General features: G+C 37.7%; 1 protein-coding gene across 3 annotated transcripts in view; it reads right to left on the bottom strand.

Moving 5' to 3' along the window:
• Positions 1-26,737, bottom strand: part of SPATA7 (spermatogenesis associated 7) — a 65,631-nt gene that overhangs the window by 16,832 nt on the left and 22,062 nt on the right. For 2 of the 3 annotated variants that reach the window (XM_058165402.1, XM_058165401.1), the window contains exons 2-4: positions 25,317-25,394; positions 17,753-17,845; positions 10,426-10,473 (exon numbers count right to left, since the gene is read on the bottom strand). In XM_058165402.1, coding sequence (XP_058021385.1) covers positions 10,426-10,473; positions 17,753-17,845; positions 25,317-25,380 — 205 coding nt within the window. In that variant the 5' untranslated portion in view covers positions 25,381-25,394. The remainder of the gene's footprint in view (positions 1-10,425; positions 10,474-17,752; positions 17,846-25,316; positions 25,395-26,737) is intronic. The other variant, XM_058165403.1, reaches the window with a different exon arrangement.

Raw genomic sequence — 26,737 nt, forward strand, 5'->3', positions numbered from 1 at the left:
TCTATAGCTCAGGGTTGTGCTGTAGAGTTCTTGGTGCTCACCAAGCTTGGGTATCTGCTTGCAGATCCTTCTTTACCTACACCTCAACATTTTCTTTAGCATGGTTTAACTATACATTTTTAAACCAAGCTAGTCCAACCACTTGGCTTGCCTGAGCCACACCGAGTGAAGAAGAATTGTCTTGGGCCATGTATAAAATATGTAATATAATAAATAACAAACTTCATATATATTCATTATGATCTTGCAGGGCTGCATTACTAGTTGTCGAGGGCCACATGCCTGATTTAAAAGGTTTGAGAGAAAAAACTAAATTAAGATGTCTTATTTTTTCCTCCAAAAAAAAAAATCAATCTCTCAGCAAATTTTAGTAACAGGTAAGATGTTGTTATTATTAACAATATTGGGCCAAATAATTTTCCCCCTCTAAACTTTCTTTTTCATTGATATTTAATGTGTTGACCTGCGAACATTACCATGTTTAAAAGTAAAATATATATAAAAGAGGTAAAGACAGGGACAGAGAAGAAAATACAGAAAAGAGATTTAAAATTTCCAGGAAAGGGAAGAAAAAGAAACATAAACAATTGAAAACAGTTAAAATTAGGCCAAACATTTCAGAGGTTGTTAAGTGAAATTAAAATTATAGGGCATCCCTTTGTTGCTTTTGACTTGAAGAAGGTGGAATATAAATTAATATGGCTTTCTTATATGACTATCGCTATACCAAAAGTACTTGAAGTTTGGATAATCTAATAAGATTATTAGATAATTTTATAGTATTATTAAATTATTAGAACTGAGAAAGCAAAAGAATTTTAGGGTGATGACTTTGATTAAATAATCTGATAGCAAAGAGAAAAGGTATTTGGAGGAATTTATTTTTTTCTTGAAAAGTAGAAACATTAGATTCATATGTTTAAATTTATTCCATCATGTAAAGAATTTGTACGGCGTGAACATTATGAAGCAGTGTTGGTACTACATTTAACTGCAGAAAAAAGAGATACAACAGGAATACGGTAAGAAGGAATTGGTATAGGAAATGTAGTTCCAAATACTGCAAGTATAGAAAGGATAGCTAATAAATTGGGTAACATGACTGCAGAAATTCAGAAATTGGGCCATTCAATGTCTGCCTCCTTAACTGCTTTGAATTGTTGGGGACACCATAAAGATATTGCCTGTAACATCTCAGTGCAGAATAATAGAGTTGGAAGAGACCTTGAAAGTCTTCCAGTCCAACCCGCTGCTCAAGCAGGAGACCCTATACCATTCCAGACAAGTGGCTGCCCAGTCTCTTCTTGAAAGTCTTCAGTAATGGAGCACCCACAACTTTCGAAGGCAAGGCATTCATTCAAGACTGTATAAGCCTCACTGCTGCATCCTGGCTTATAAAATGGTCTGAAACCCAGAATGTGGGATTGCTAAGTGAGCAAATGAGTAAATCATAAGAGATGGATTCAATGATCATATTCCAATTTATTTTTATTTATTTATTTATTTTTCATATTTTTATACCGCCCTATCTCCCTAGGGACTCAGGGCGGTTCACAACCAGATAAAAACATACATATAAATACAAATAAAACATCCATTAAAAAACTTATTATAATTGGCCGAATAATTAAAATGATAATAAAAATAATAAAATCCCCATTAAAACCAATTTGAATTTAAAATCTAGTCCAGTCCTGCGCAAGTAAATAGATGTGTCTTAAGCTCGCAGCGAAAGGTTCAGAGGTCGGGAAGTTGGCGAAGTCCTGGGGGAAGCTCGTTCCAGAGGGTGGGAGCCCCCACAGAGAAGGCCCTTCCCCTGGGTGTCGCCAGCCGGCACTGTCTGGCCAACGGCATCCTGAGGAGTCCCTCTTTGTGAGAGCGCACGGGTTGGTGAGAGGTATTCGGTAGCAGCAGATGGTCCCGTAAGTATCCCGGCCCTATGCCATGGAGCACTTTGAAGATAGTCACCAAAACCTTGAAACGCACCCGGAAGACCACAGGTAGCCAGTGCAGTCTGCGCAGGAGAGGTGTCACATGGGAGCCACGAGGGGCTCCCTCTATCACCCGCGCAGCTGCATTCTGAACTAACTGGAGCCTCCGGGTGCACCTCAAGGGGAGCCCCATGTAGAGAGCATTGCAGTAATCCAGACGAGACGTCACGAGAGCGTGAGTGACCGTGCATAGGGCATCCCGGTCTAGAAAGGGGCGCAACTGGCGAACCAGGCGGACCTGGTAAAAAGCTCTCCTGGAGACGGCCGCCAAATGATCTTCAAAGACAGCTGTTCATCCAGGAGAACGCCCAAGTTGCGCACCCTCTCCATCGGGGCCAATGACTCGCCACCAACAGTCAGCCGCAGCTGCAGCTGACTGTACCGGGATGCTGGCATCCACAGCCACTCTGTCTTGGAGGGATTGAGCTTGAGCCTGTTTCTCCCCATCCAGACCCGTACGGCTTCCAGACATCGGGACAACACTTCGATAGCTTCGTTGGGGTGGTCCGGTGTGGATAAGTACAGCTGGGTGTCATCAGCGTACAGCTGGTACCTCACACCGAAACCACTGATGATCTCACCCAGCGGCTTCATATAGATGTTGAACAGAAGGGGCAAGAGAATCGACCCCTGCGGCACCCCACAAGTGAGGCGCCTCGGGGCTGACCTCTGCCCCCCTGTCAACACCGTCTGCGACCGATTGGAGAGATAGGAGGAGAACCACCGAAGAACGGTGCCTCCCACCCCCAATCCCTCCAACCGGTGCAGCAGGATACCATGGTCGATGGTATCAAAAGCCGCTGAGAGGTCTAATAGGACCAAGGCAGAGGAATAACCGCTATCCCTGGCCCTCCAGAGATCATCCACCAACGCGACCAAAGCCGTCTCAGTGCTGTATCCTGGCCGGAAGCCGGACTGGAACGGGTCTAGATAGACAGTTTCATCCAGGTACTGGGGTAATTGACATGCCACCACACTCTCTACAACCTTCGCCGCGAAACGAAGGTTGGAGACTGGACTATAATTACCTAAAACAGCTGGGTCCAGGGAAGGCTTCTTGAGGAGGGGCCTCACCACCGCCTCTTTCAAGGCGGCCGGAAAAATCCCCTCCACCAAAGAAGCATTCATAATCTCCTGGAGCCAGCCTCGTGTCACCTCCTGAGTGGCCAGTACCAACCAGGAGGGGCACGGGTCCAGTAAACACGTGGTGGCGTTCAACCTACCCAGCAACCTGTCCATGTCCTCAGGAGCCACAGGGTCAAACTCATCCCAAACAATCTCAATGGAGGTGAAATAATCTGGGAACATACAACTATGAAGATAAAAGAGGTTGGAAGAGAGTAAACATTTCTCTCCTATCTTCTTCTAACAAAATTGCTATCTATGTGTAAATTATAACAGTTCAGAAGTAATGGATAGTGTATTCTATTATTCCCTTAGGTCTTAATTTACCCTGTAATATGGTACTTCTTCCAAGCAGATAATAATATACACCAGGGGTCTCCAACCTTGGTCCCTTTAAGACTTGTGGACTTCAACTCCCAGAGTTCCTCAGAACAGCTTTGCTGGCTGAGGAACTCTGGGAGTTGAAGTCCACAAGTCTTAAAGGGACCAAGGTTGGAGACCCCTGATATACACCATGAAAGGTCATGCTAAATCACACTGACTGTGTATCTAAACAATCACACTGCATAAGCCTATACATTTAATTATATAATGCCAATTTCCTCCTGCACCATTTTTTTCTCTAACTGGTTTCAATTTCTGAAGGCCATAAACTATCATAAAAAGTCCTCTATATTTATGCTTTGCTATTAATTAAATTACTTTTTTTCCCATCTTCCATAAGGCTGCTTCCAAGCTGCAAGTTCTGAATTACAATGGACTAAATGTTAATAAATTAAAGACGTGAATTATTGAATTTAAATTTTAACAAGTTAAGAACAGTGAATTATTAAGTTAAATGTTAACAAAATTAAGAACAATGGATTATTAAATTAAGGATCAGTATTTATCATAATGCTTTTTGTTTTATGCAATAACCTGTAAAGTATTTTAATGGATGTGTATTTCTCAGCAATAATCATGTTATGAATAAGAAAATCCAGGTTACAGAAAATCCCATCAGACAGAAAGCTGCTAATATCATAAAATCACTCTAATTACCTAATAAAATATATTTTTCTATTGCTAAGCAAAGATTAAGTAGGAGCCAATTTTGAGAGCTATGAACATTTTTGATATCCAAAAGAGAGAGAGAGAGAGAGAGAGAGAGAGAGAAAAGAAACCCCAACCCCCGCAACCCCTTGTACATTGTTATTAGTTGCGAGGTCATGTCCGACCCATCATGACCCCATGGACAACATTTCTCCAGGCCTTCCTGTCCTCTACCATCTTCTGGAGTCCATTTAAGCTCACGCCTACTGCTTCAGTGACTCCATCCCGTCACCTCGTTCTCTGTCGTCCCTTTCTTCTTTTGCCCTCAATCTTTCCCAGCATTAGGTTCTTCTCCAGTGAGTCCTTCCTTCTCATTAGGTGGCCAGAGTATTTCATTTTCATCTTCAGGATCTGGCCTTCTAAAGAACAGTCAGGGTTGATCTCCTCTAGGACTGACCAATTTGATGGCCTTGCACCATAGTTCAAAGGCCTCAATTCTTTGGCGCTCAGCCTTTCTTATGATCCAACTTTCACAGCCATACATTGCAACCCTTGTACATAAGGCCCGTTAAATATATCACAATTTACAGTGCATTTCTATTCATGTTCATCCAAAGAACACTCATTACACTTTAAATTCATTATAGTCATCCCTTCACAAATCACTTCAAGTTCAACCGCTTATCAATGACATCACATATTTTAAAAATAATCCAAAAGTGATTCTCGTATTAAATTAAAACTAACATTTAGTAGCAAAATCAGAAATTGTTAACACTTTATTTCCAAAAACTGCTCTACTGAAAGTACAGTACCTAGTTAAGTCAGTAATAATTACCCCTGAAAACATCTAATTAATATTTCAAAGCAGTGATGTTCCTATAACATGAATCACTCTTGCTATCATTTTTCACTTCCTCAGCTATTTATACTAAGCTATGCAGATTCTGCTATTTCTCCCATGTTAATGTAGCTGCATTTCTTGAATCATTTTAAGATGTTTTTAAGGAAGAGGCAGAATGCATGCTCAGCAAATATTTTGTTCTGTAATAAAAATTAAGCTAAGAATTAACAGAGGAGCTGAGAACTGGAAGAAACCTCTGATATACAGTAATCAGTTTCTTAAATCTGTTGTTCCGAAACCATTTCAAGGTTATTTGGCAGAGAAAGCCATTACGGCTTATTAAGATAATTCTTTTACCTTAAATTAGGATAATGATGCCAAAGAATCTTTTCATACATTCTTTTGAGGCCTTTTTTTTCATTTATTGCTTATTATCTATTAATAGTAACAGCAAAAACAATTTGTGTAGATTTGATGCCATTCATGTACAAGGCATTTTACTCAGAATAGAATTGATAGGACATTGCCCCCAAAGGATTTACAATCTAAAAATAGACAAAGAGAAAGAAACAAAAAAGAAAGAGGTTATCGTTCTGAAGTTATTTTAATTAGAACCTCTCAGGCATAGTTACTTGTTAAAAACAAAACAAAACCTTATTAGTCTATATCAGTGTTGGGGAACCTTTTTTTTTTAAATTTACATTTATATCCCGCCCTTCTCTGAAGACTCAGGGCGGCTTACAGTGTGTAAGGCAATAGTCTCATTCTATTTGTATATTTACAAAGTCAACTTATTGCCCCCCCAACAATCTGGGTCCTCATTTTACCTACCTTATAAAGGATGGAAGGCTGAGTCAACCTTGGACCTGGTGGGACTAGAACCTGCTGTAATTGCAGGCAGCTGAGTTTTAATAACAGGCTTCTTACTGCCTGAGCCACACCGCGGCCCTTTTTGGCACCAAGTGCCAAAATGGCAGCACACATGCATGTGCAGGGGAGCACCGGAAACTGAATGAGCAGCTCCCTGGCGCGCAGGTGCAGGAGCACCAGAAACCGGAAGAGCAGTTCCCCGGTGTGCATGTGTCCCGGGAAACTGAGGTTCTGGTTTCCGGCATGTGCATGTATGCCGGTCACCTGGTTTTCTGATTTCTGGCACACATGCACACATGAAGACCAGCTGCCCAGTGCGCATGTGCATGCCGGAAACTGGAAGCTCAGCTTCCTGGTGTGTGCATGCATGCCAGGGAGCTGCTCTTCCAGTTTTTGGCACTCCCGCATCTATGAAGGCCAGCTGGCCAGAACAACGGGAAGAGCAACGGGCTCGACCCGCCATCACGGGTCTATATATTCCATTGGGTGGGTAAGAATGAGAAAAGAGGGACTGGAAACAAGCAATCTAAGGTTTAGTTAAGGATATTAAAGCTGGATGAGTAAAAATCATAATGCAGTATTAAGATTTAGTAGCAAAATCAGAAATTGTTAACACTTTATTTCCAAAACTGCTCTACTGAAAGTACAGTACCTAGTTAAGTCAGTAATAATTACCCTGAAAACATCTAATTAATATTTCAAAGCAGTGATGTTCCTATAACATGAATCACTCTTGCTATCATTTTCACTTCTCAGCTATTTATACTAAGCTATGCAGATTCTGCTATTTCTCCCATGTTAATGTAGCTGCATTTCTTGAATCATTTTAAGATGTTTTTAAGGAAGAGGCAGAATGCATGCTCAGCAAATATTTTGTTCTGTAATAAAATTAAGAACAATGGATTATTAAATTAAAACTAACATTTAGTAGCAAAATCAGAAATTGTTAACACTTTATTTCCAAAACTGCTCTACTGAAAGTACAGTACCTAGTTAAGTCAGTAATAATTACCCTGAAAACATCTAATTAATATTTCAAAGCAGTGATGTTCCTATAACATGAATCACTCTTGCTATCATTTTCACTTCTCAGCTATTTATACTAAGCTATGCAGATTCTGCTATTTCTCCCATGTTAATGTAGCTGCATTTCTTGAATCATTTTAAGATGTTTTTAAGGAAGAGGCAGAATGCATGCTCAGCAAATATTTTGTTCTGTAATAAAATTAAGAACAATGGATTATTAAATTAAAACTAACATTTAGTAGCAAAATCAGAAATTGTTAACACTTTATTTCCAAAACTGCTCTACTGAAAGTACAGTACCTAGTTAAGTCAGTAATAATTACCCTGAAAACATCTAATTAATATTTCAAAGCAGTGATGTTCCTATAACATGAATCACTCTTGCTATCATTTTTCACTTCCTCAGCTATTTATACTAAGCTATGCAGATTCTGCTATTTCTCCCATGTTAATGTAGCTGCATTTCTTGAATCATTTTAAGATGTTTTTAAGGAAGAGGCAGAATGCATGCTCAGCAAATATTTTGTTCTGTAATAAAATTAAGAACAATGGATTATTAAATTAAAACTAACATTTAGTAGCAAAATCAGAAATTGTTAACACTTTATTTCCAAAACTGCTCTACTGAAAGTACAGTACCTAGTTAAGTCAGTAATAATTACCCTGAAAACATCTAATTAATATTTCAAAGCAGTGATGTTCCTATAACATGAATCACTCTTGCTATCATTTTCACTTCTCAGCTATTTATACTAAGCTATGCAGATTCTGCTATTTCTCCCATGTTAATGTAGCTGCATTTCTTGAATCATTTTAAGATGTTTTTAAGGAAGAGGCAGAATGCATGCTCAGCAAATATTTTGTTCTGTAATAAAATTAAGAACAATGGATTATTAAATTAAAACTAACATTTAGTAGCAAAATCAGAAATTGTTAACACTTTATTTCCAAAACTGCTCTACTGAAAGTACAGTACCTAGTTAAGTCAGTAATAATTACCCTGAAAACATCTAATTAATATTTCAAAGCAGTGATGTTCCTATAACATGAATCACTCTTGCTATCATTTTCACTTCTCAGCTATTTATACTAAGCTATGCAGATTCTGCTATTTCTCCCATGTTAATGTAGCTGCATTTCTTGAATCATTTTAAGATGTTTTTAAGGAAGAGGCAGAATGCATGCTCAGCAAATATTTTGTTCTGTAATAAAATTAAGAACAATGGATTATTAAATTAAAACTAACATTTAGTAGCAAAATCAGAAATTGTTAACACTTTATTTCCAAAACTGCTCTACTGAAAGTACAGTACCTAGTTAAGTCAGTAATAATTACCCTGAAAACATCTAATTAATATTTCAAAGCAGTGATGTTCCTATAACATGAATCACTCTTGCTATCATTTTCACTTCTCAGCTATTTATACTAAGCTATGCAGATTCTGCTATTTCTCCCATGTTAATGTAGCTGCATTTCTTGAATCATTTTAAGATGTTTTTAAGGAAGAGGCAGAATGCATGCTCAGCAAATATTTTGTTCTGTAATAAAATTAAGAACAATGGATTATTAAATTAAAACTAACATTTAGTGGCAAAATCAGAAATTGTTAACACTTTATTTCCAAAAACTGCTCTACTGAAAGTACAGTACCTAGTTAAGTCAGTAATAATTACCCCTGAAAACATCTAATTAATATTTCAAAGCAGTGATGTTCCTATAACATGAATCACTCTTGCTATCATTTTTCACTTCCTCAGCTATTTATACTAAGCTATGCAGATTCTGCTATTTCTCCCATGTTAATGTAGCTGCATTTCTTGAATCATTTTAAGATGTTTTTAAGGAAGAGGCAGAATGCATGCTCAGCAAATATTTTGTTCTGTAATAAAAATTAAGCTAAGAATTAACAGAGGAGCTGAGAACTGGAAGAAACCTCTGATATACAGTAATCAGTTTCTTAAATCTGTTGTTCCGAAACCATTTCAAGGTTATTTGGCAGAGAAAGCCATTACGGCTTATTAAGATAATTCTTTTACCTTAAATTAGGATAATGATGCCAAAGAATCTTTTCATACATTCTTTTGAGGCCTTTTTTTTCATTTATTGCTTATTATCTATTAATAGTAACAGCAAAAACAATTTGTGTAGATTTGATGCCATTCATGTACAAGGCATTTTACTCAGAATAGAATTGATAGGACATTGGCCCCAAAGGATAGGGTGCACAACTTGGGTGTCCTCCTGGATGATCGGCTGTCGCTTGAAGACCATTTGACGGCAGTCTCCAGGAGGGCCTTCCATCAGGTCCACCTGGTTCAGCAGTTGCGCCCCTTCCTTGATCGGGATGCCTTGTGCACAGTCACTCATGCGCTCGTTACCTCTTGCTTGGATTATTGTAATGCTCTCTACATGGGGCTCCCCCTGAAGTGCACTCGGAGGCTTCAGTTAGTCCAGAATGCAGCTGCACGGGTGATAGAGGGGCTGCGTAGCTCCCGTAACACCGCTCTGCAGACTGCACTGGCTACCTGTGGCCTTTCGAGTGCACTTTAAGGTGTTGGTTACGACCTTTAAAGCGCTCCATGGCTTAGGGCCTGGGTACTTACGGGACCTCCTGCTGTTACCACATGCCTCCCACCGACCCGTACGCTCTCACAGAGAGGGACTTCTCAGGGTGCCGTCCGCCAAACAATGTCAGCTGGCAGCCCCCAGGGGAAGGGCCTTCTCTGTGGGGGCTCCCACACTCTGGAACGAGCTTCGCCCAGATTTACGCCAAATACCTGACCTTCGGACTTTCCGCCGCGAACTGAAGACACATCTTTTCATTCGGCAGCTGGCTAATTGAATTTTAAATGTTTAAATTTATATTAATTTTAAATGGGGTTTTAGCGTTGGTAAATTTTTAAATTTTCAGGCCAATTTGAATAAGTTTTTAAATTCCGTTTTAATTGTATTTTGTATTGTTCATTTTATTCTGCCTGTACACCGCCCTGAGTCCTTCGGGAGAAGGGCGGTATAAAAATCAAATAAATAATAATAAATAATAATAATAATAATAATAATAATAATAATAATAATAATAATAATAATAATAATAATAATAATAAATTCAGGGCTGTCAAACTTGTGGACTGCAGACCGGATGCATCATGCATTGGCAACGCCCTCTCCCAGTTTAGTGAAGGGGGGGGAAAGTCGTGATACGTCACATGATGACGCTGTGATGACACGAGTTTGACACCCCTGTCCAAATTCTTCCCCATCAGTCATGTTTGAAAAGCCTCCTTAGGTGGCAATTGCTCCCCTGTGATAAGTTTATTGCTATTCTGGGATATCCTGCAAGAAACCTGGAGTTCATGTAACTGAACCTTTTCTTCTGTTAATGATACAATCAGCCGCCTATGAAGTACACACGTCCCTCACTTAAGTTTGAGAGCTGGGGCTAGGGGACAGAGAGAGAAAGAGTCCAAAACAAACATTTCCAGTCCAAACAAAATGAAACCAGACATTATTTGGAAAACAAAGCAAGTTGTACCTACATTTAATGCTTGTGTTCAAACTCTTTGGAGCAGATGAATCAACAGCAGCTGAATTAACAACAACAAGAAAAATGTTTATCTTCTCAATGCAGTATTCCATTTTCAAATGCAGAAAAGAGAAATAAATAGCTTGCTCACAACCAATAGGAAACAGAGGTTATTATAGCCTGGGTTCAATTAACATCTTAAGGAATCATATTTAGATGTTTTACTTATAAATTAACTGATGATAGCTTCTTTATTCAATATGAAGTGAAAACGTCTACTAGTGCAACTGTAAAAAAGAGTGTAATCGTGAGATATAATTCATATCTCATATCATAATTCATATCAAGGAATAGCTATGTGATTTGATTTTTGCTTTTCTGTTTGAAGTCAACCCTGTTTCTCAACTTATCTAAGCCACGCAATCTACCTGCAGTGTTTCAGGGACATTATCGGCATACATTTTTGTTTTCAAAGTATCCTCCACAACTTTCCCTTTATTTCTTTGGCACTTTGTATACTTTTTTAAAAAGTGATACACATTAAAACTGTTTCAGAAAGGGAAGAAACGATGCAGACCTATAAACGAATAGTATAAATAGAGCTTCTGTTTTAGCTCAATACAGAGTGGGAACAAATGTTTCTAAACAGTGGTTACATACGTTTCCAAATTGACCTTGCTACAAACATTATGCATATCCTTTTGCGCATGGTGAGCTTACTACTGCTTGAATCTTGGTTGTTAGTAAAAGAAAAAAGGCTTTACAAAAATGGAAATTAAAAATGGAGGCAGGCAGCTTGAATAATAAGAGGAATTTCCACAGTTCAGCAAATTTTAGTCTAGTAATAATGGATATAGAATAGAGACAGTCCAGTTTTTAGGCAAGATGCATATTCTGCAGGTCTGTACAATACTAATTCAAAGCTATTGCCCTGTTAATATCTTTTCATTCATTCCTTTAGTATATTAAAGATTATTCTATCCTTTCTTTTCTATATATCTATACTGGCTAACCATGATAGGACCATTAAGTAAAAAAGTGAAAATAGTGGTTTTTCAATTCACCCAAAAATTAAAGTAGATTTGAACAAATATAAAAAATAAATTTAAAATGTATAAACATGTTCATTCAGGAGATGACTTCAAACTATCATCTTTAGGGCCAATTTAGCTAGCAGATGCAGAAAGATGTATGAAGGTCAATAGATGAAAGCCTTTGCAGCTCAGAGGGAATACTTTCTTCTAATTAATTAATTAAAACAAGGTTATGTGCAGCCTCCCAGAAAGTGGGTCCTTAGAGTCCCCTCCAAAGCTGCTGCCATAAATTATGGATGATGTCCATTTCCTGCTTTTGTATCACAAGATCATAGAGCAGTGGAATGGCAGAGCAGACTGTCAACGTCTTCCATATAATATTAGGAATTTCTCCTTTTAGTTTTGATGAGATTTATTTATTTATTTATTTTGTCGAGTGCGTATTAGATAATATATATAAGTATAAGCATGAATTGAATACATAAAATGAATACAATTAAAGGGAACATTAGGACAGGGATGCTGGTGCAGAAATAAATGGTCATCAGTATATGCAGGGTTTAAGCCAGCAATGTATAGAATCCCCTTTTCTTTCTTTTATTAGACATGCCACTTATCCTTTCTTTTATACAGCCTGGAAGGTTCCCTGGGGGGAAGGGGGTGGAGTGCATTCTTTTCAAGAGGGTGACCTGATTATTTGCAAATGGTTTTCTTTTATTTGTAAGCTGCCAGGGGTTGTCAAGGTGTTGGATGGCCTTGAACCTTGATTACATAAATAAATAAGAATCAGGGTTCTCCTGACAGAGCAAGGCTTTATTTTGATAGGAGAGGAAAAACAGAAGTGGTGTCAAATACAGGTCATAGGATTCACAACTGCCGATCTCTGCTGAAGCCAGATTAGTTTCCCCCTTCCACCCAGAGTTGGCATCCAACCCTGAGCAACTTCTATGGCTCTTTGTTTTAGAGAATCCTATACTGCAGGGTGTTCTTAACAATAATAATAACAGAGTTGGAAGGGACCTTGGAGGTCTTCTAGTCCAACCCCCTGCCCAGGCAGGAAACCCTACACCACTTCTCTTGGACTTAACACCACTACAATTTCTTCTCTCTTATAATATAGGGCAGTTCAGACAGATCAGGAGAAGAACATGTATAGTTTCTAAAATCATGAAAATTATGAAAACCAATCAAGCTAGAAGAAAAATGTCTTCTTAATCCAAAGCATGCCTATACATCAGCAAATATATATTTTTCTGCATGATTGTAGTCCATGAAACAAATAGAACACCCATGGAGATAGTGTATTATTAATATGCTGTTTCGTTCATACCCCTCAGAGATCTGCATAGGATTATCAAAAAGAAAGCATGTTCCTGTATGCTACCTAAACTTTTTCTTGTAGAGATTTTGCTTAGTGACCCACCTCACATATTTGAATGCAATGTTAGATTCTCCAGTAGAACTCAGAACTGGATTGCAATGTTTGAAAATTAAGTTGAAAGCAGTTTCATTAGGGGAGCGATGAAGAAATCAGCTTTGAAATCTCCATGGGTCAGGAAATAACCCCTAAACATTTTATCTCCTGGAATCTTTTATCTGGAATGTGAAGTATGAGGACAGATACTGGGATCCTTGTCATCTCTGGATTAGACTAGTGCAATAATGCAAGGACTTGGGACTGCCCTTGGAAACCAACCCAAAAACTTTAGCTTGTACAGAATGAAGCAGCCCATGTTCACCAGGCCTGTCCTGTTATACTGCTTCTGCATGACCTATAATAGATGACACCAGTGGTGGGTTGCCCCCGGTTCAGACCGGTTCTATAGAACTGGTAATAAAACCAGTGGGAGGCTCCGCCCACTGACCCAAACGTCATCAAAACCTTTCTGCGCATGCGCAGAAACTTCTTCCACGCGCGGGCACAATGTGAATCGGTAGTAGAATAGAATAGAATAGAATAGAATAGTTTTATTAATAGACCGCCCTTCTCCCAAAGGACTCAGGGCGGTGTACAGCCACGAATAAAATACAGAAAGAAAACAACAATACAAAACTAAAAACAACCCTTAAAAAACCTATTTGATATGGCTACTTATAGATAAAATATTACCCTCTAAAATTTACAAAAAAATTAAAACCCATAAATCAATTTGATAATATAAAATTTAAGCGAGTCCAGATAAGTAGAACCTACCCCTGGATGGCACTGTGTTTCTGTTTCTGTTTGCTATCTTTTAAGCTTTATAACAGAGCTGTCAAGCTCATGGCCAGCAGGCCAGAGGCATCATGCATTGGCCACGCCCATGACTGGTTTAGTGACGAGGAAAAAATTGCAATACGTCACGTGACGATGCGAGTTTGACACTCCTGGTCTATATGGTTTGGTGTCCAGCTATCTAAGAGACCACAATTACCAGCTAGATTCTCTCTAACTGATCCAGACTGCCAGGGAATATTTACTAGAAGTCCCTCTAGGTGCAATGGAAACACATGCATTGTCTGGGGCAAATCCTTTCCCGTAGAATAGCCTGCTCCCACCCATAAGCAAGGGAAGCATCAAATTCTTATGGTTTCTAGAGGGGGGGAAACGGTTTCTGTAGAATGCCTTGAGAATGAGTACAGAGGCATAGGGACATATAGAGCTAGACTAATAGACTAATAAAACCATGTATGTATGTATGTACCCTGCCTTTATTATTTTCATGAAAAACTCAAGGCGGAGAACATCTCCAACACACCTTCTTCCTATTTTTCTTACAACAGTCCTGTGAGTAGATTGGGCTTAGAGAGAGTGACTGGCCCAAAGTCATCCATATGGCTTCCATGGCTAAGGAGGGACTTGAACTCACCATCTCTTACTTTTTAGCTTGGTGCCTTAACCACTAGACCAAACTGGCTCTCTGTACCAGTTGTACCATTAATTAGAATTTATTTTGTATGTTATTAATACCTACCTTCTAGAGAAAACTACAATTGAGGCAGTAGATAAACTGCTTAAATAAATATAATAATGCTGAAATGCTGAAGGTTATAAAGTACTTTTGAATTAATTTCTCTGTTTTCTTGTTGTCTTTTATTCTACTTCATGCAGTTATACTGAGAGCAAGCTACTCAACGTAGCAGAGAATGTAGCAAGTATGAATTACAAATTCAACTTTAAAATACTTTCTGGTAGTTCAGATCTGTTTATACATTGATGAACCCACCTGAGGGGAAATCTGGCTCTTTTGCTTTCAGTCATCAGAGTTTCTTTGCTATGAATTTTAAAGGTTACTTCAAACAGAAAGCAAAATTAGGGAAGTCGTTGGCATGACAGCACTTTTTTTAAAAAAAATAGTGGTCCAAAGTATAAAAAAAATCCATTTTAGCTTTCTGTATGGTTCTTCTTTAAGGGGAATTGTTTGATTTGCCATTGCCAAACTGAAGCAGCAGAAAAGCTCCATATCCCTTCTGGTACTTTAATAACATTCAGGACCATATAAAATCTGAGACTTATAAAAAAAAAGCAAGAAAACCACAAGTCCAAGATCTCAGACTAGAATAGCATTGGGACTCTTATCTGGGATCTTGAAGAACAAAAATGTCAGAAGATTAACGGAGAAATATAAGGCTATCATGCTCCTTTTAATCCTCAACTTGCAACAGTTCACTTAGTGACTGTTCAAAGTTATAATGGCAATGTCCAAGTAACACCCCTAATGAAAGGGTTGTTGGGCTGACAGGCACTGAAAAATGTGACTTACAACTGTTTTTCAAACTTGCAACCGACAGTTGCAGTGTCCCAGGGTCACATGATCACCTACGACATTCCAAAGAGGAAGCCTACAGAAAAGGTGATAAAATGCTGTACAATCAGGCCAGAAATGCACTAATAAGGGAGATAAGAGCAGCAAAAAGAAGCTACTCTGAAAAGCTAAAGAATCAATTTTCAGCAAATGAACCAGCAAACATGTGGAAAACTCTTAAAAATATCACCGGCTATGGCAAACCTCCTTCCCAGGCTGAAGGTAATCAACAACTGGCAGATGACCTGAATGAGTTTTACTGCAGGTTTGAAAGGAAACTACAGCCACCTATCTCCACAACCCTTATCTCAGACACACCAACAACAGCCAAGCCTCCTACAACTGACCCCATTTCATTGGGTTCACAACCCCTAGTGATCACAGAAAAGGAAGTGCAGGACCTATTTCACAGACAAAAGCCAGGAAAAGCTCCAGGCCCAGACAAGATAACTCCTTCTTGCTTAAAAGTCTGTGCTGACCAATTGGCCCCATCTTCACCCATATTTTCAATAAATCACTAGAGATGTGCTATGTTCCTTCTTGCTTCAAACGCTCTACCATCATCCCAGTGCCAAGAAGCCCACCATCAAGGAACTGAATGACTACAGACCAGTTGCTCTAACATCTGTAGTCATGAAAACCTTTGAAAGGCTAGTGCTTTCCTACCTGAAAACCATCACGAATCCGCTCTTAGACCCCTTGCAATTTGCATACCGAGCAAATAGATCAACAGATGATGCTGTTAATATGGCTCTGCACTACATCCTACAACATCTTGAGTCTCCAAAGACCTATGCAAGGGTCCTCTTTGTAGACTTTAGTTCAGCATTCAATACCATCATTCCAGACATTCTTCTAACTAAGCTAAACCAGCTACAGGTACCGGAACAGACTTGTAAGTGGATCACAAGCTTCCTAACAAACAGGAAGCAGCAGGTGAAGCTAAGCAAGATCACATCAAATACCTGTACAATTAGCACAGGGCCCCCCCAAGGCTGTGTGCTCTCCCCACTTCTCTTCTCTCTGTATACCAATGACTGCATCTCCAATGATCCATCTGTTAAGCTACTGAAGTTCGCAGATGACACAACAGTGATTGGTCTCATTCGAGACAATGACGAATCCGCATATAGACGAGAGGTCGAACGACTAGCCTTGTGGTGCAACCAAAACAATCTGGAACTGAATACACTCAAAACCGTAGAAATGGTGGTAGACTTTAGGAAAAACCCTTCCATACTTCCACCTCTCACAATACTTGACAACACAGTATCAACAGTAGAAACCTTCAAATTTCTGGGTTCTATCATATCGCAAGATCTCAAATGGACAGCTAACATCAAAAACATCATTAAAAAAGGACAACAAAGAATGTTCTTTCTGCGCCAACTCAGTAAGCTCAAACTGCCCAAGGAGCTGCTGATCCAATTCTACAGAGGAATTATTGAGTCTGTCATTTGCACCTCTATAACTGTCTGGTTCGGTTCTGCAACCCAACAAGAAAAACACAGACTTCAGAGGATAATTAGAACTGCAGAAAAAATAATTGCTACCAACCTGCCTTCCATTGAGGACCTGTATACTGCAAGAATCAAGAAGAGATCCCTCGCATCCTGGACATAAACTGTTTCAACTCCTACCCTCAAAACGACGCTATAGAGCACTGCACACCAGAACAACTAGACACAAGAACAGTTTTTTCCCGAAGGCCATCACTCTGCTAAACAAATAATTCCCTCAACACTGTCAGACTATTTACTGAATCTGCACTACTATTAATCGTTTCATAGTTCCCATCACCAATCTCTTTCCACTTATGACTGTATGACTATAACTTGTTGCTGGCAATCCTTATGATTTATATTGATATATTGACCATCAATTGTGTTGTAAATGTTGTACCTTGATGAACGTATCTTTTCTTTCTTTTATGTACACTGAGAGCATATGCACCAAGACAAATTCCTTGTGTGTCCAATCACACTTGGCCAATAAAATTCTATTCTATTCTATTCTATTCTGTAACTTTCTGTCAAAATCAATGCAGAAGTCAAACTCACTTAACAACTATGTTACTAACATAACAACGGCAATGATTTACTTAGTAACTGTGACAAGAAAGGTTGTAAAATAGGTCAAAATTCACTTAACAAATCTCTCACTTAGCAACAGAAATCTTGGGCTCAATTGCAGTCATAAGTCAAGGCCTACTTGTATCTTAAAGAACAGAAACAGAAAGTTTAAGTTAGCTTAGGCTAAATCTTTCATGAACTCCGGAGGAAGCAGGCATTGAACAGATTACAGATTTTGTCCAAGATAACATGGAACTCATTTTAAATTTTTTTTTAGACAAAACTGACAATTATATAATATAACATTTGGAAGTGATCTTTAAAAAAATAATATTAAGACATTTGGGTATGAGAAAGATCTATGATGCACAAATTTAGTTAAACTGAATCCACACTTAACTACAATTGTCAGATGACTGAGGAAAAAATATATTTTATGTAGTAAATACCTTTGGCGGTGAGCAGTTTTCTGTAATGCATAGCCATGTGATCTTGAATAATGTACTGGCTTGAGAGCTTGCAGGAAGAACTTAGAGAAAAGGCTAAGGAAATTTAAAAAAAAATACTCTAGTTAATGGATTTAAGTATCTGGCACATCAATTTCTGAGGAATTCTTATACTTCTGGAGAAATGCATTTTCTGATTGTGATGCTTGAAGTAAAGGAAGTGGTATTTCAATGTGGCTTCTTCTTTTTGTACCACTTTATCATGAAGTAATAAATAAATGAATAGAAATATATAATGAATGAAATCTTTGTATGTATACTTATTAAATCCACTTTTCTTGGTATGGTACCTCTTATATATAGCTCTTAAAGAATATTATACGTTTAATCTTCCAACACAATCTTCATTTAAAAAGACTTAAAAGCTGATGATTTTTTTTACCTCAGAAGCTAAGGAATAGAAAAAAAAATTACAGATGTCCATTTTTCTAGGTATACAAACTCCAAGCTGGTTTTTTTAATTAGTCTCTCTCCTCTCTCCTCCAAACTTTTACTTTAGTTGGTATAAAGGAGAGTACATGAATGCAAAACATTCAGGAATTTGAAATGACTGTTTATATTTCTGTTCTTGCTTTCCAAACTTAACACTTGGTTAAATATTCATCTTATACACTATCATTATTAGATAAAAAATTATTCTGGTGGAAACAAAGTCTCAAAATGACTGAAAACAAGAGAAAAGAAAGCTGCAAAACTTATTAAAAAAGCTTAGGCCAATTGCTAAAAAGCAAAGGGAAAAGTGAAATGTGTCATTTTCTTCCCACTTTACATGCATGGAGAAGTTTGATTTTCAAATCTGTTCTAGCTGAGCTCCAAGATCAAAGTACAACAATATGAAGTCTCATCATCCAGTTCTGACCTTCTGAAAGTGGCTTCCTTAGTAGAGCATGGAAGACCTCATTTCTGAAAGACAGACACACACAAAAAAGCTAGACTGGAATTTGCTAAACAGCATGTTGACAAGTCCTTCTGGGAGAATGTCCTTGGAGCAGATGAAACAAAATTACAGCTTTTTGGTAAGTCAAAGCAACTCAATGTTCACAGAAGAAGAAAAAAATCCTTTTAAAGGATTTTAAGTGAAAAATTGAGAAGTTTCCATAATGTTATGATGCTGTTTTGTTGTCTAAGATACTAGATGCATTGAATCTAGGCAGGGCACAATAAAATCAGAACATATCAAGGCATTCTGGAACTAAATTTCCTGGCAGTTAGAACAATTAATCAGTGTGACAACTTGCCTCCAGAAGTTGTGAATGCTTTGAAACTGGAAGTTTTTAAGGAGAGATTGGACAACCATTTGCCTGAAATGGTATAGGGTTTCCTGCCTGAGGAGGGGGTTGGACTAGAAGACCTCCAAGGTCCCGTCCAACTCTGCTGTTCCATTCCATTCCATTCCATTCTAAACATAAAGCCCAGTGTTAGAATGCTGTCTCAGTCATAGATAAATCATAGGTCCTCCAACAGAATGACCCAAAAATATATCTAAAAGAACCCAAGAATGGTTTTAAATCAAACACAGGACTAAAGTGGCTGCTATCAGTCCTGACCTAAATACAATAGAACATCTATAGAAAGAGCTGAAACTCACAATTGGAAGAAAGAACCTGTCAAACCTAAGTCAACTGCTACAGAGTGGGACAAATTGCTGTTGAGAAGTATACAAGTCATATTTAGAGCTACAGAAAGTCCTTGATTGCTGTTATTACCTCAAAAGAGTATGTTACAAAACATTAGGTTTGAGTACCAATAATTATGTCCATGCCATTTTTATCTGTTTAATTATTTGCACGACTAAGCTTTCCAACAGCTAAACTATTGAACATCTGCTCAGGAAACTAAGTTTGCACATTTTCTTTTGGATTTTTCCAGTGATGAAATCAACCATATTTAGGAAGGCATTTTTTTCCAGATAAAATGTAAATTGTATTGGATTTTTTTTTAGCAACTGCAGCAATCTTTTTAGGTTAGGTGCACACTTGAAATGTATAGGTATATTCAGAAAATAATTCCTATGTGGGAATTGAACATAAGAGGCAGTTTTTAATATTAATAAAAGATTTATTTCAAATAAAATATACATTGAAAAAATTATTTGTAACCTTCTCTAGAAAGTGCTTAGCTCTGAAGCAAGTAACATTTTGTTCTCCCAAATCTACCCAATGCTTATATGTATGCTAAGAATCTAGATAAGTGGTTTTAATTATTTCAAATAGGGAAAGCCTAATTCTTACCAAGAATAACAATGAAATTGGTTCCTCCCCACCCCTTTACACTCTATAAAAACATCTGGTAAAATATCTCTCTGTTTACTTCTCAGCTTTTTTATGAGCAGAGCAATTTTCCACTAAGGTTTGTTTTCCAATGGTGACACAGAGGTTTCATGGCTAGTTTTCTGCAGGTAGATAACACTGATTTAAAACAAAATTTAGGTTAGAAATCTGAAGTTGTTCTTCCTCTTCCCTGATTCACATTATTTATATCAGTTGAAACTTGGATTTGCAGTTGAAAGCTAGAGAAGTGATTGATTGGTAAATCCATTGCATCATGACAGGCAATTTTAATTATAATGTTAATCTCTATATTTTATTAACAGCATTAGAGAAGGATAAAGCAATCTTAATGAAAGTTTAATAAATGATAGGCATTCAGGGTCAAGCTGGCCTGTTTTGCAACCTAAAGGCAAAATATTAATCATATTATGAAGGCAGTTTCTATGCATGTATTCACCCAGTGACACCAGGATTTTAAGTGTGCAAAAGTTCTTGCCAACACAGGACACCAGAAATAGATGTCATATCTGGAATCCTGGAACTCTTTGATCCTCATGAAATCTAGTACTAGAATAACAGTTTTATAAGCTGTTATTAAATGCTTTATGCAAGGGCAGAAATCCAGGGTTTATCCCTGACTTCAGATATGGATAAAAGCTACCTAAGGAAGCTTTGTCATTATTGAGCCGTGGTGGTGCAGTGGTTAGACTGCAGTACTGCAGGGCTATAACTCATTGCTTACTCCAGGAGTTCGATCCTGACCAGCTCGAGGTTGACTCAGCCTTCCAGGTGGATAAAATGAGGAACCAGATTGTTGGGGGTAATATGTGGACTCTGTAAACTGCTTAGAGAGGGCTGTAAAACACTGTGAAGAGGTATATAGCTCTAAGTGCTATTGCTATTATCCAACATGAAATATATCCAACTCAGAAATTTTCCCCATCCCCATTATTGATTTTGATTAAGAACACAGCTGAGCACACACTAGGCTTTTCCAGTGCTCAACGGATAAATAATGGGCAAAGGTCAAGAAGCTGAGGTCTTTACCAGGCTACCCAAAGAGAGCCTGAGAGCTGTATGTGGTCCATGAATTTCCTATTGCTGACTCATGTTGTCCAGAGAGTTCTATTGTCTTTAATATATAGTATATTCAGAACATTGTTGGAAACTAGTTGTATATTTGGAGTATAGTTATAATGATAACTAACTTTTACTCTTTTTCATTGCACAGCAAAGTATTTGAAGTGCTATATCGATGTCTTAGGACAATAATGAGTTAGAAATAGTTAAAATTCATCTATACCCATCAGCATAAAAATGAGCTTAGTTTGCCCTGCATGAATTTATTACTCCAGTGCATCGTTTAACAATGGATCTAACTTTGCTCCTGAAATTTCAATTATTGGCTATATTCAAGGGTACTTTTTTACCTGTTGTAAATTGTACCTTTTTTACCTGCTGTAAATTGGTACCAGATTTGGGCCCCATTTGGACATTATCACTTAGGGTGTACTCACTTTTTTTTGTTGCCAGCAGTTTAGACATTAATGGCTCTGTGTTGCATTATTTTAAGGGGACAGCACATTTACACTGTTATACAAGCTGTATACTCACTACTTTACACTGTAGCCATGTGTCATTTCTTCAGTGTTGTCACATGAAAATATATACTTAAATATTTACAAAATATGAGGGGATGTACTCACTTCTATGATATACTGTACATCTGTCGGCATTCTAACTGAGACCACCAGAACATATTGCATCGGTTTTAATTAGTGCTCTATTTTAGATTAACTCTGCCAAAGATGGGAACTTATTTATTTTGGCCATACATCTCCACCATGAGTTTCACTTAGTCTCTGTCTACTTTAAATGCAAGTCAAAATGTGTTCTCGGGAGGCGGTTTATATACTGATTTTATGTTAATCACCAAAGTCATGTGACTGGACCAGTATAAAGTGTTCATGCATAAATAACACCATGTTAGCAGAAGGCTTTTACATTTATAGATTGCTATTAAAGGTAGGATGTCAACTACTCCGCAAACTATCAGAATATTAAGAGCAAAGAAAATAGATGATAATCTAATTCATGATTATCAGTCAATGTTCTGTATGCTGCAGTAGTTTCCAGGTTTTTAGAAATAAGTCTATTTATACTCATGCTCCTAAAAACCTTGAAACTGAGAATGCATTTTGTGATTTAGATGCATGTAATGCTTTATGTAGCCTTGAGATCCTTCTGTGGCTTCCTTATCTGTAATAGAAATTATTTGTTACTGAAATGTGCTTTTTTTTTTAAAAAAAAACACTTTTCATTTTAAAATCATCTATAAAATCATTTTTAGGGAGAACAAACAGTGATAAATTAGCAGGGGAAAAAAGTATCAATAGTTTTCTCGGCAAGAATATTTTCCTTATTCCAAACCCACTATGACATTACAACTGCTGTTTTGTAATTACTAATTTACCCTGTATCTGCAGACTAAACTGTAATATATTCCTTTGGCATATTACATTTTGAATAAATCATATCTGAAGTTATAAATTTCCTGTTGTAAATCTGAAAGCAGCAATAATCAGGCTTGATTGATGCAACACAAATGGCAATAAAACATGCCTCTACCATTTGGCTGATGAGCCAAAATGCATGAGCTGAAATGTACTGGGTTGGCTATTTTGTCTGCTACCATGCTTGGAACCACAATTAAAACTCTCCAGTGCTCACTTAAAGTTTTTGGATAAGTGGGTGGGATCCACACAAAAGTATCAGTCAGTTTAAGGTTGGTCGTATGCCTTAGCCTAGATTTAATAGGAACGTCATAAAATAACCACCTGTGCAAAGCACCAGGAGTGGTATTTAAATTCATTCCTAAATGGGCATAAAAATGATGCTGTCGAATGCAAAATGAAGATCCTGGGTGTGATTATTTTTTTAGTATCAAGATTACAACCTCTGCATTTAAAGTTGTCCAGGGAAGAAGAAGGGAGTCAGAAACCCAGTAGGGATTACATCAGTTTACATCATACAGAATATAATAACTCAATCAGTCATCAGCATAAAAATGAGGAAGACTTAGAATTCTGTGAGCTATAATCCCAATAAGCTCCAGGATAGAGATGACTTAATTAAGTTAACTAATTTGTGTTATTGGCATCTCTTTGCAAGGATTTAGGCTGAATGACAATGTACTTATCATTCCAATCCTATCTTCCTGAATTAGAAGAAAACAAGCAGAAATAAGAACATCAACATTTGGGAAAGATCCAGGCCTGGGCTTTCACAAATTCTTAGAAAAAGAGAATCAATCATCTTGAATGTTACCATCATCAAGCATATGCATAAAGTAACTATAACTCATGAATTGCAAGAAGAACATTTAAAGCTTTACATATCCATGCTCTGGTAATTCTGAGACTTACATATCTCAACATATTGTATGTTGGGCTGCTACTAAAGACAGGATAGACATTTCAGCTAAGTCCCAGTACAAGTTCTAGATTGGTTCCCAACCCTAAGGCTATGCAGAAGAAATCATATCACTTCATTTTGTTTCTGAATTTTTAATGTGCAATAAACTCTAGCATCCAGGTATTTGCTGGCTTGCTTTCACCTCATATCAGTTTGCTACCGTTTTCACCTGAGGCTCTTCGAATGCTTCCACTCTCCAAATTTAGTGAACAAGTGGATAAAATCATTGTAGTGCTTAGCATTCTGATTTTAAGATATTCGGTTTTTAGATAAATCATTCAATTGTGATTTAGTTGACTGTTTTCGTTTTGGGTTTGATTTAATGATTATCTTACATTTTCTTATGAGCTATCCTTAGAATCCATTTGGAATCCTTGGAATCCATTTATCATACAGGATGAACTATGTAGGTCTGATAAAGATTATTTGTTAAAAATGTTGATGTAAATTAAGGGGAAAAAAAGGTAGAGTAGAAATATTTCATCCCTTTAGAACTTTCTCTATATATTTGAAGAATCTTTTGCAGTGGTAAAATCCAATTTTTTTTACTACTGGTTCTGTGGGTGTGGTGTGGCTTGGTGGGCGTGGCAGGGGAAGGATACTGCAAAATCCCCATTCCCACCCCACTCTGGGGCCAGCCAGAGGTGGTATTTGCCAGTTCACCGAACTACTCAAAATTTCCACTACTGGTTCTCCAGAACCTGTCAGAACCTGCTGGATTTCACCCCTGATCTTTTGGTTTTATAAACATTTATACTTTGCCAAAAGCAAGATATCAGTCAAAGCTGTGAAACCCAATCAAAACCAAAAACTTTCCATTATATCCATTATGCATTATTCTGAGAGATGAAATCACTGATTAGTCTTTGTGCAATGAAGCAATTGGTCTACACCAGAGGTGGGTTTCAGCAGGTTCTGACCAGTTCTGGAGAACTGGTAGTGGAAATTTTGAGTAGTTCGGAGAACTGGTAGTAAAAATTCTGACTGACCCCACCCCCATCTATTCTCTGCCTCCCAAGTCCCAGCTGATCGGGAAGAAATGGGGATTTTGCAGTAACCTTCCCCTGGATTGGGGAGGGAATGGAGATTTTACACTATCCTTCCCCTGCCACGCCCACCAAGCCATGCCACGCCCACCAAGCCACACACACAGAACCGGTAGTACAAAAATTTGAAACCCACCACTGGTCTACACTTGCTATTTCCAAGTGCCGTCCAGATATTTTAATCCAAACATAGTTTACTGACTTATCCAAACTCTATTGCCTATTTACTATAATTACTTAACTGGCTTTCAAATACGGATAAAATAATGATCCTGAAAAACCAAACAGTTACAAATCATAGTCTACATTTTTAAAGAAATAATTTGAAATTGTTTTTAAAATCACTGAATGAAAACCATTGGCATCCAAGTAATCAACTTGTAATAAACCGGTGTTTCTTAACCTTGGCAGCTTCAAGAGGTACAGACTTCAACTCCCAGAATTCTGGAAGTTGAAGTCCGCATCTCTTCAAGCTGTCAAGGTTGAGAAACACTGTAACAAATTATTTATTCTGTATCACCTTAAGTGTCTCAATATGTTAATCAAATGGTACCATATTTACATATTTGAATTTTTGCCTACTTTCATTTTGAAGGACAGCATAAATATATGAATTAAATAGGAGTATTTTTTGTTATTTCTGAAGACAGTTTGCATTATTAAGAGTATTAATTGGAACACATAACATTTCTCTTGCTGAAAATGTTAAATACTTACGACTGCTTTTAATACTCATATGTCCTCTGAAAGGACCCATCAAGGAATGGTTGGGAATCCTCATAGCTAGTCAGGATACTGTGGGGGGAAAAAGCAATTAGGATATATTGAAATATTAATTTTGATTTTCTTTGAGGTCAACCTTGTTAACACTCAAAATCAACTAGTCAATATTAATAGCCAATAAAGCATGTACTTACTGTAGATAAGATACGGTAGCTAATCAAAAAGAGAAGCAACCTAGAACTAAAGAGAACAGTTAGAAAATTAATCAGTGGAACAACTTGCCTCCATAAGTTGTGAATTCTCCAACACTGGAAGTTTTTAAGAAGAGATTGGATAACCATTGTTCTGAAATAGTTTCCTGCCTAAGAAGGGGGTTGGACTAGAAGACCTCCAAGGTCCCTTCCAACTCTGTTATTCTATTCTATTCTATTCTATTCTATTCTATTCTATTCTATTCTATTCTATTCTATTCTATTCTACTGCAATAGTATATGACAATGTTAGAAGACAGAAGGGAAAATTGCAGCCTTGGCAACAGTCTGATAAACACAATCTAAAGAAGGAATGGGGATAAAAAATGCTTCAGAAGAGACCCTCCCTATTTTATTCTCCCTAGGAGAATAAAGGTGTGTGCGTCGGGGTGGGGGTGGGGAGATACTTTCCGACTTGGAAGATTTTGTTACTGTAACCTTACAATGCAGGTAGCATTAAAAGTACTCACAATACTTTTTTTTTCCGGGCAATTTTTTTTATTTTCCATAATAATTCCCACAATTTGACCAGTGTACAATACAATCACTTATCCAACAATCGATCCTATACTCAAATTATGCTCAATCAGGCCTGCTCAACCGCCACTCCCTCCCTTAATCGTTTCTACCCTTCTCATCCTTCTTCTACTTTCCCCACCATCCTTCTCCTCGCTTTCCTACTTCCCCTCCTCTTTCCCACTTCTCACTACCATCCTTTCTAACCCTCTATCTTCTCCTCCTTCTTCTCCTCCTATCCTTTCTTCTCCCTCCCTTCTTTCCTACCTACCTACCTGCCTACTTACTTTCTTCCTTCTTTACTCCTCTTTCCCTGCCCTTTCCCTTCGGGAGTGGTTACCGAGCAGTCCCGACTTTACACCATTCCAACTTGTTTAATTCTACCATTATTCCTGTACAATGGCAATCAATCAATTTATAATCTTCCCCTTCCCCGCCCATTTCCCCCCTCCCCCCCGAGACTTCCCAGAACAGAATACAGGGTATTGTAACTAACAAACATAATCTAAAATATAACATAAAACATATTCCATTTCACACCATCACACTATCAATTCCCTTCTTTCTTAAACATAGCAATTCCTAACTTCACTCAAAAACTAATTGATATTTTTAATCTGATACTTATTTTGAATATAATCGATCCAC

The sequence above is a fragment of the Ahaetulla prasina genome, chromosome 1, assembly GCF_028640845.1.
Source record: "Ahaetulla prasina isolate Xishuangbanna chromosome 1, ASM2864084v1, whole genome shotgun sequence".
In the NCBI taxonomy this organism is placed as follows: Eukaryota; Metazoa; Chordata; class Lepidosauria; order Squamata; family Colubridae; genus Ahaetulla; species Ahaetulla prasina.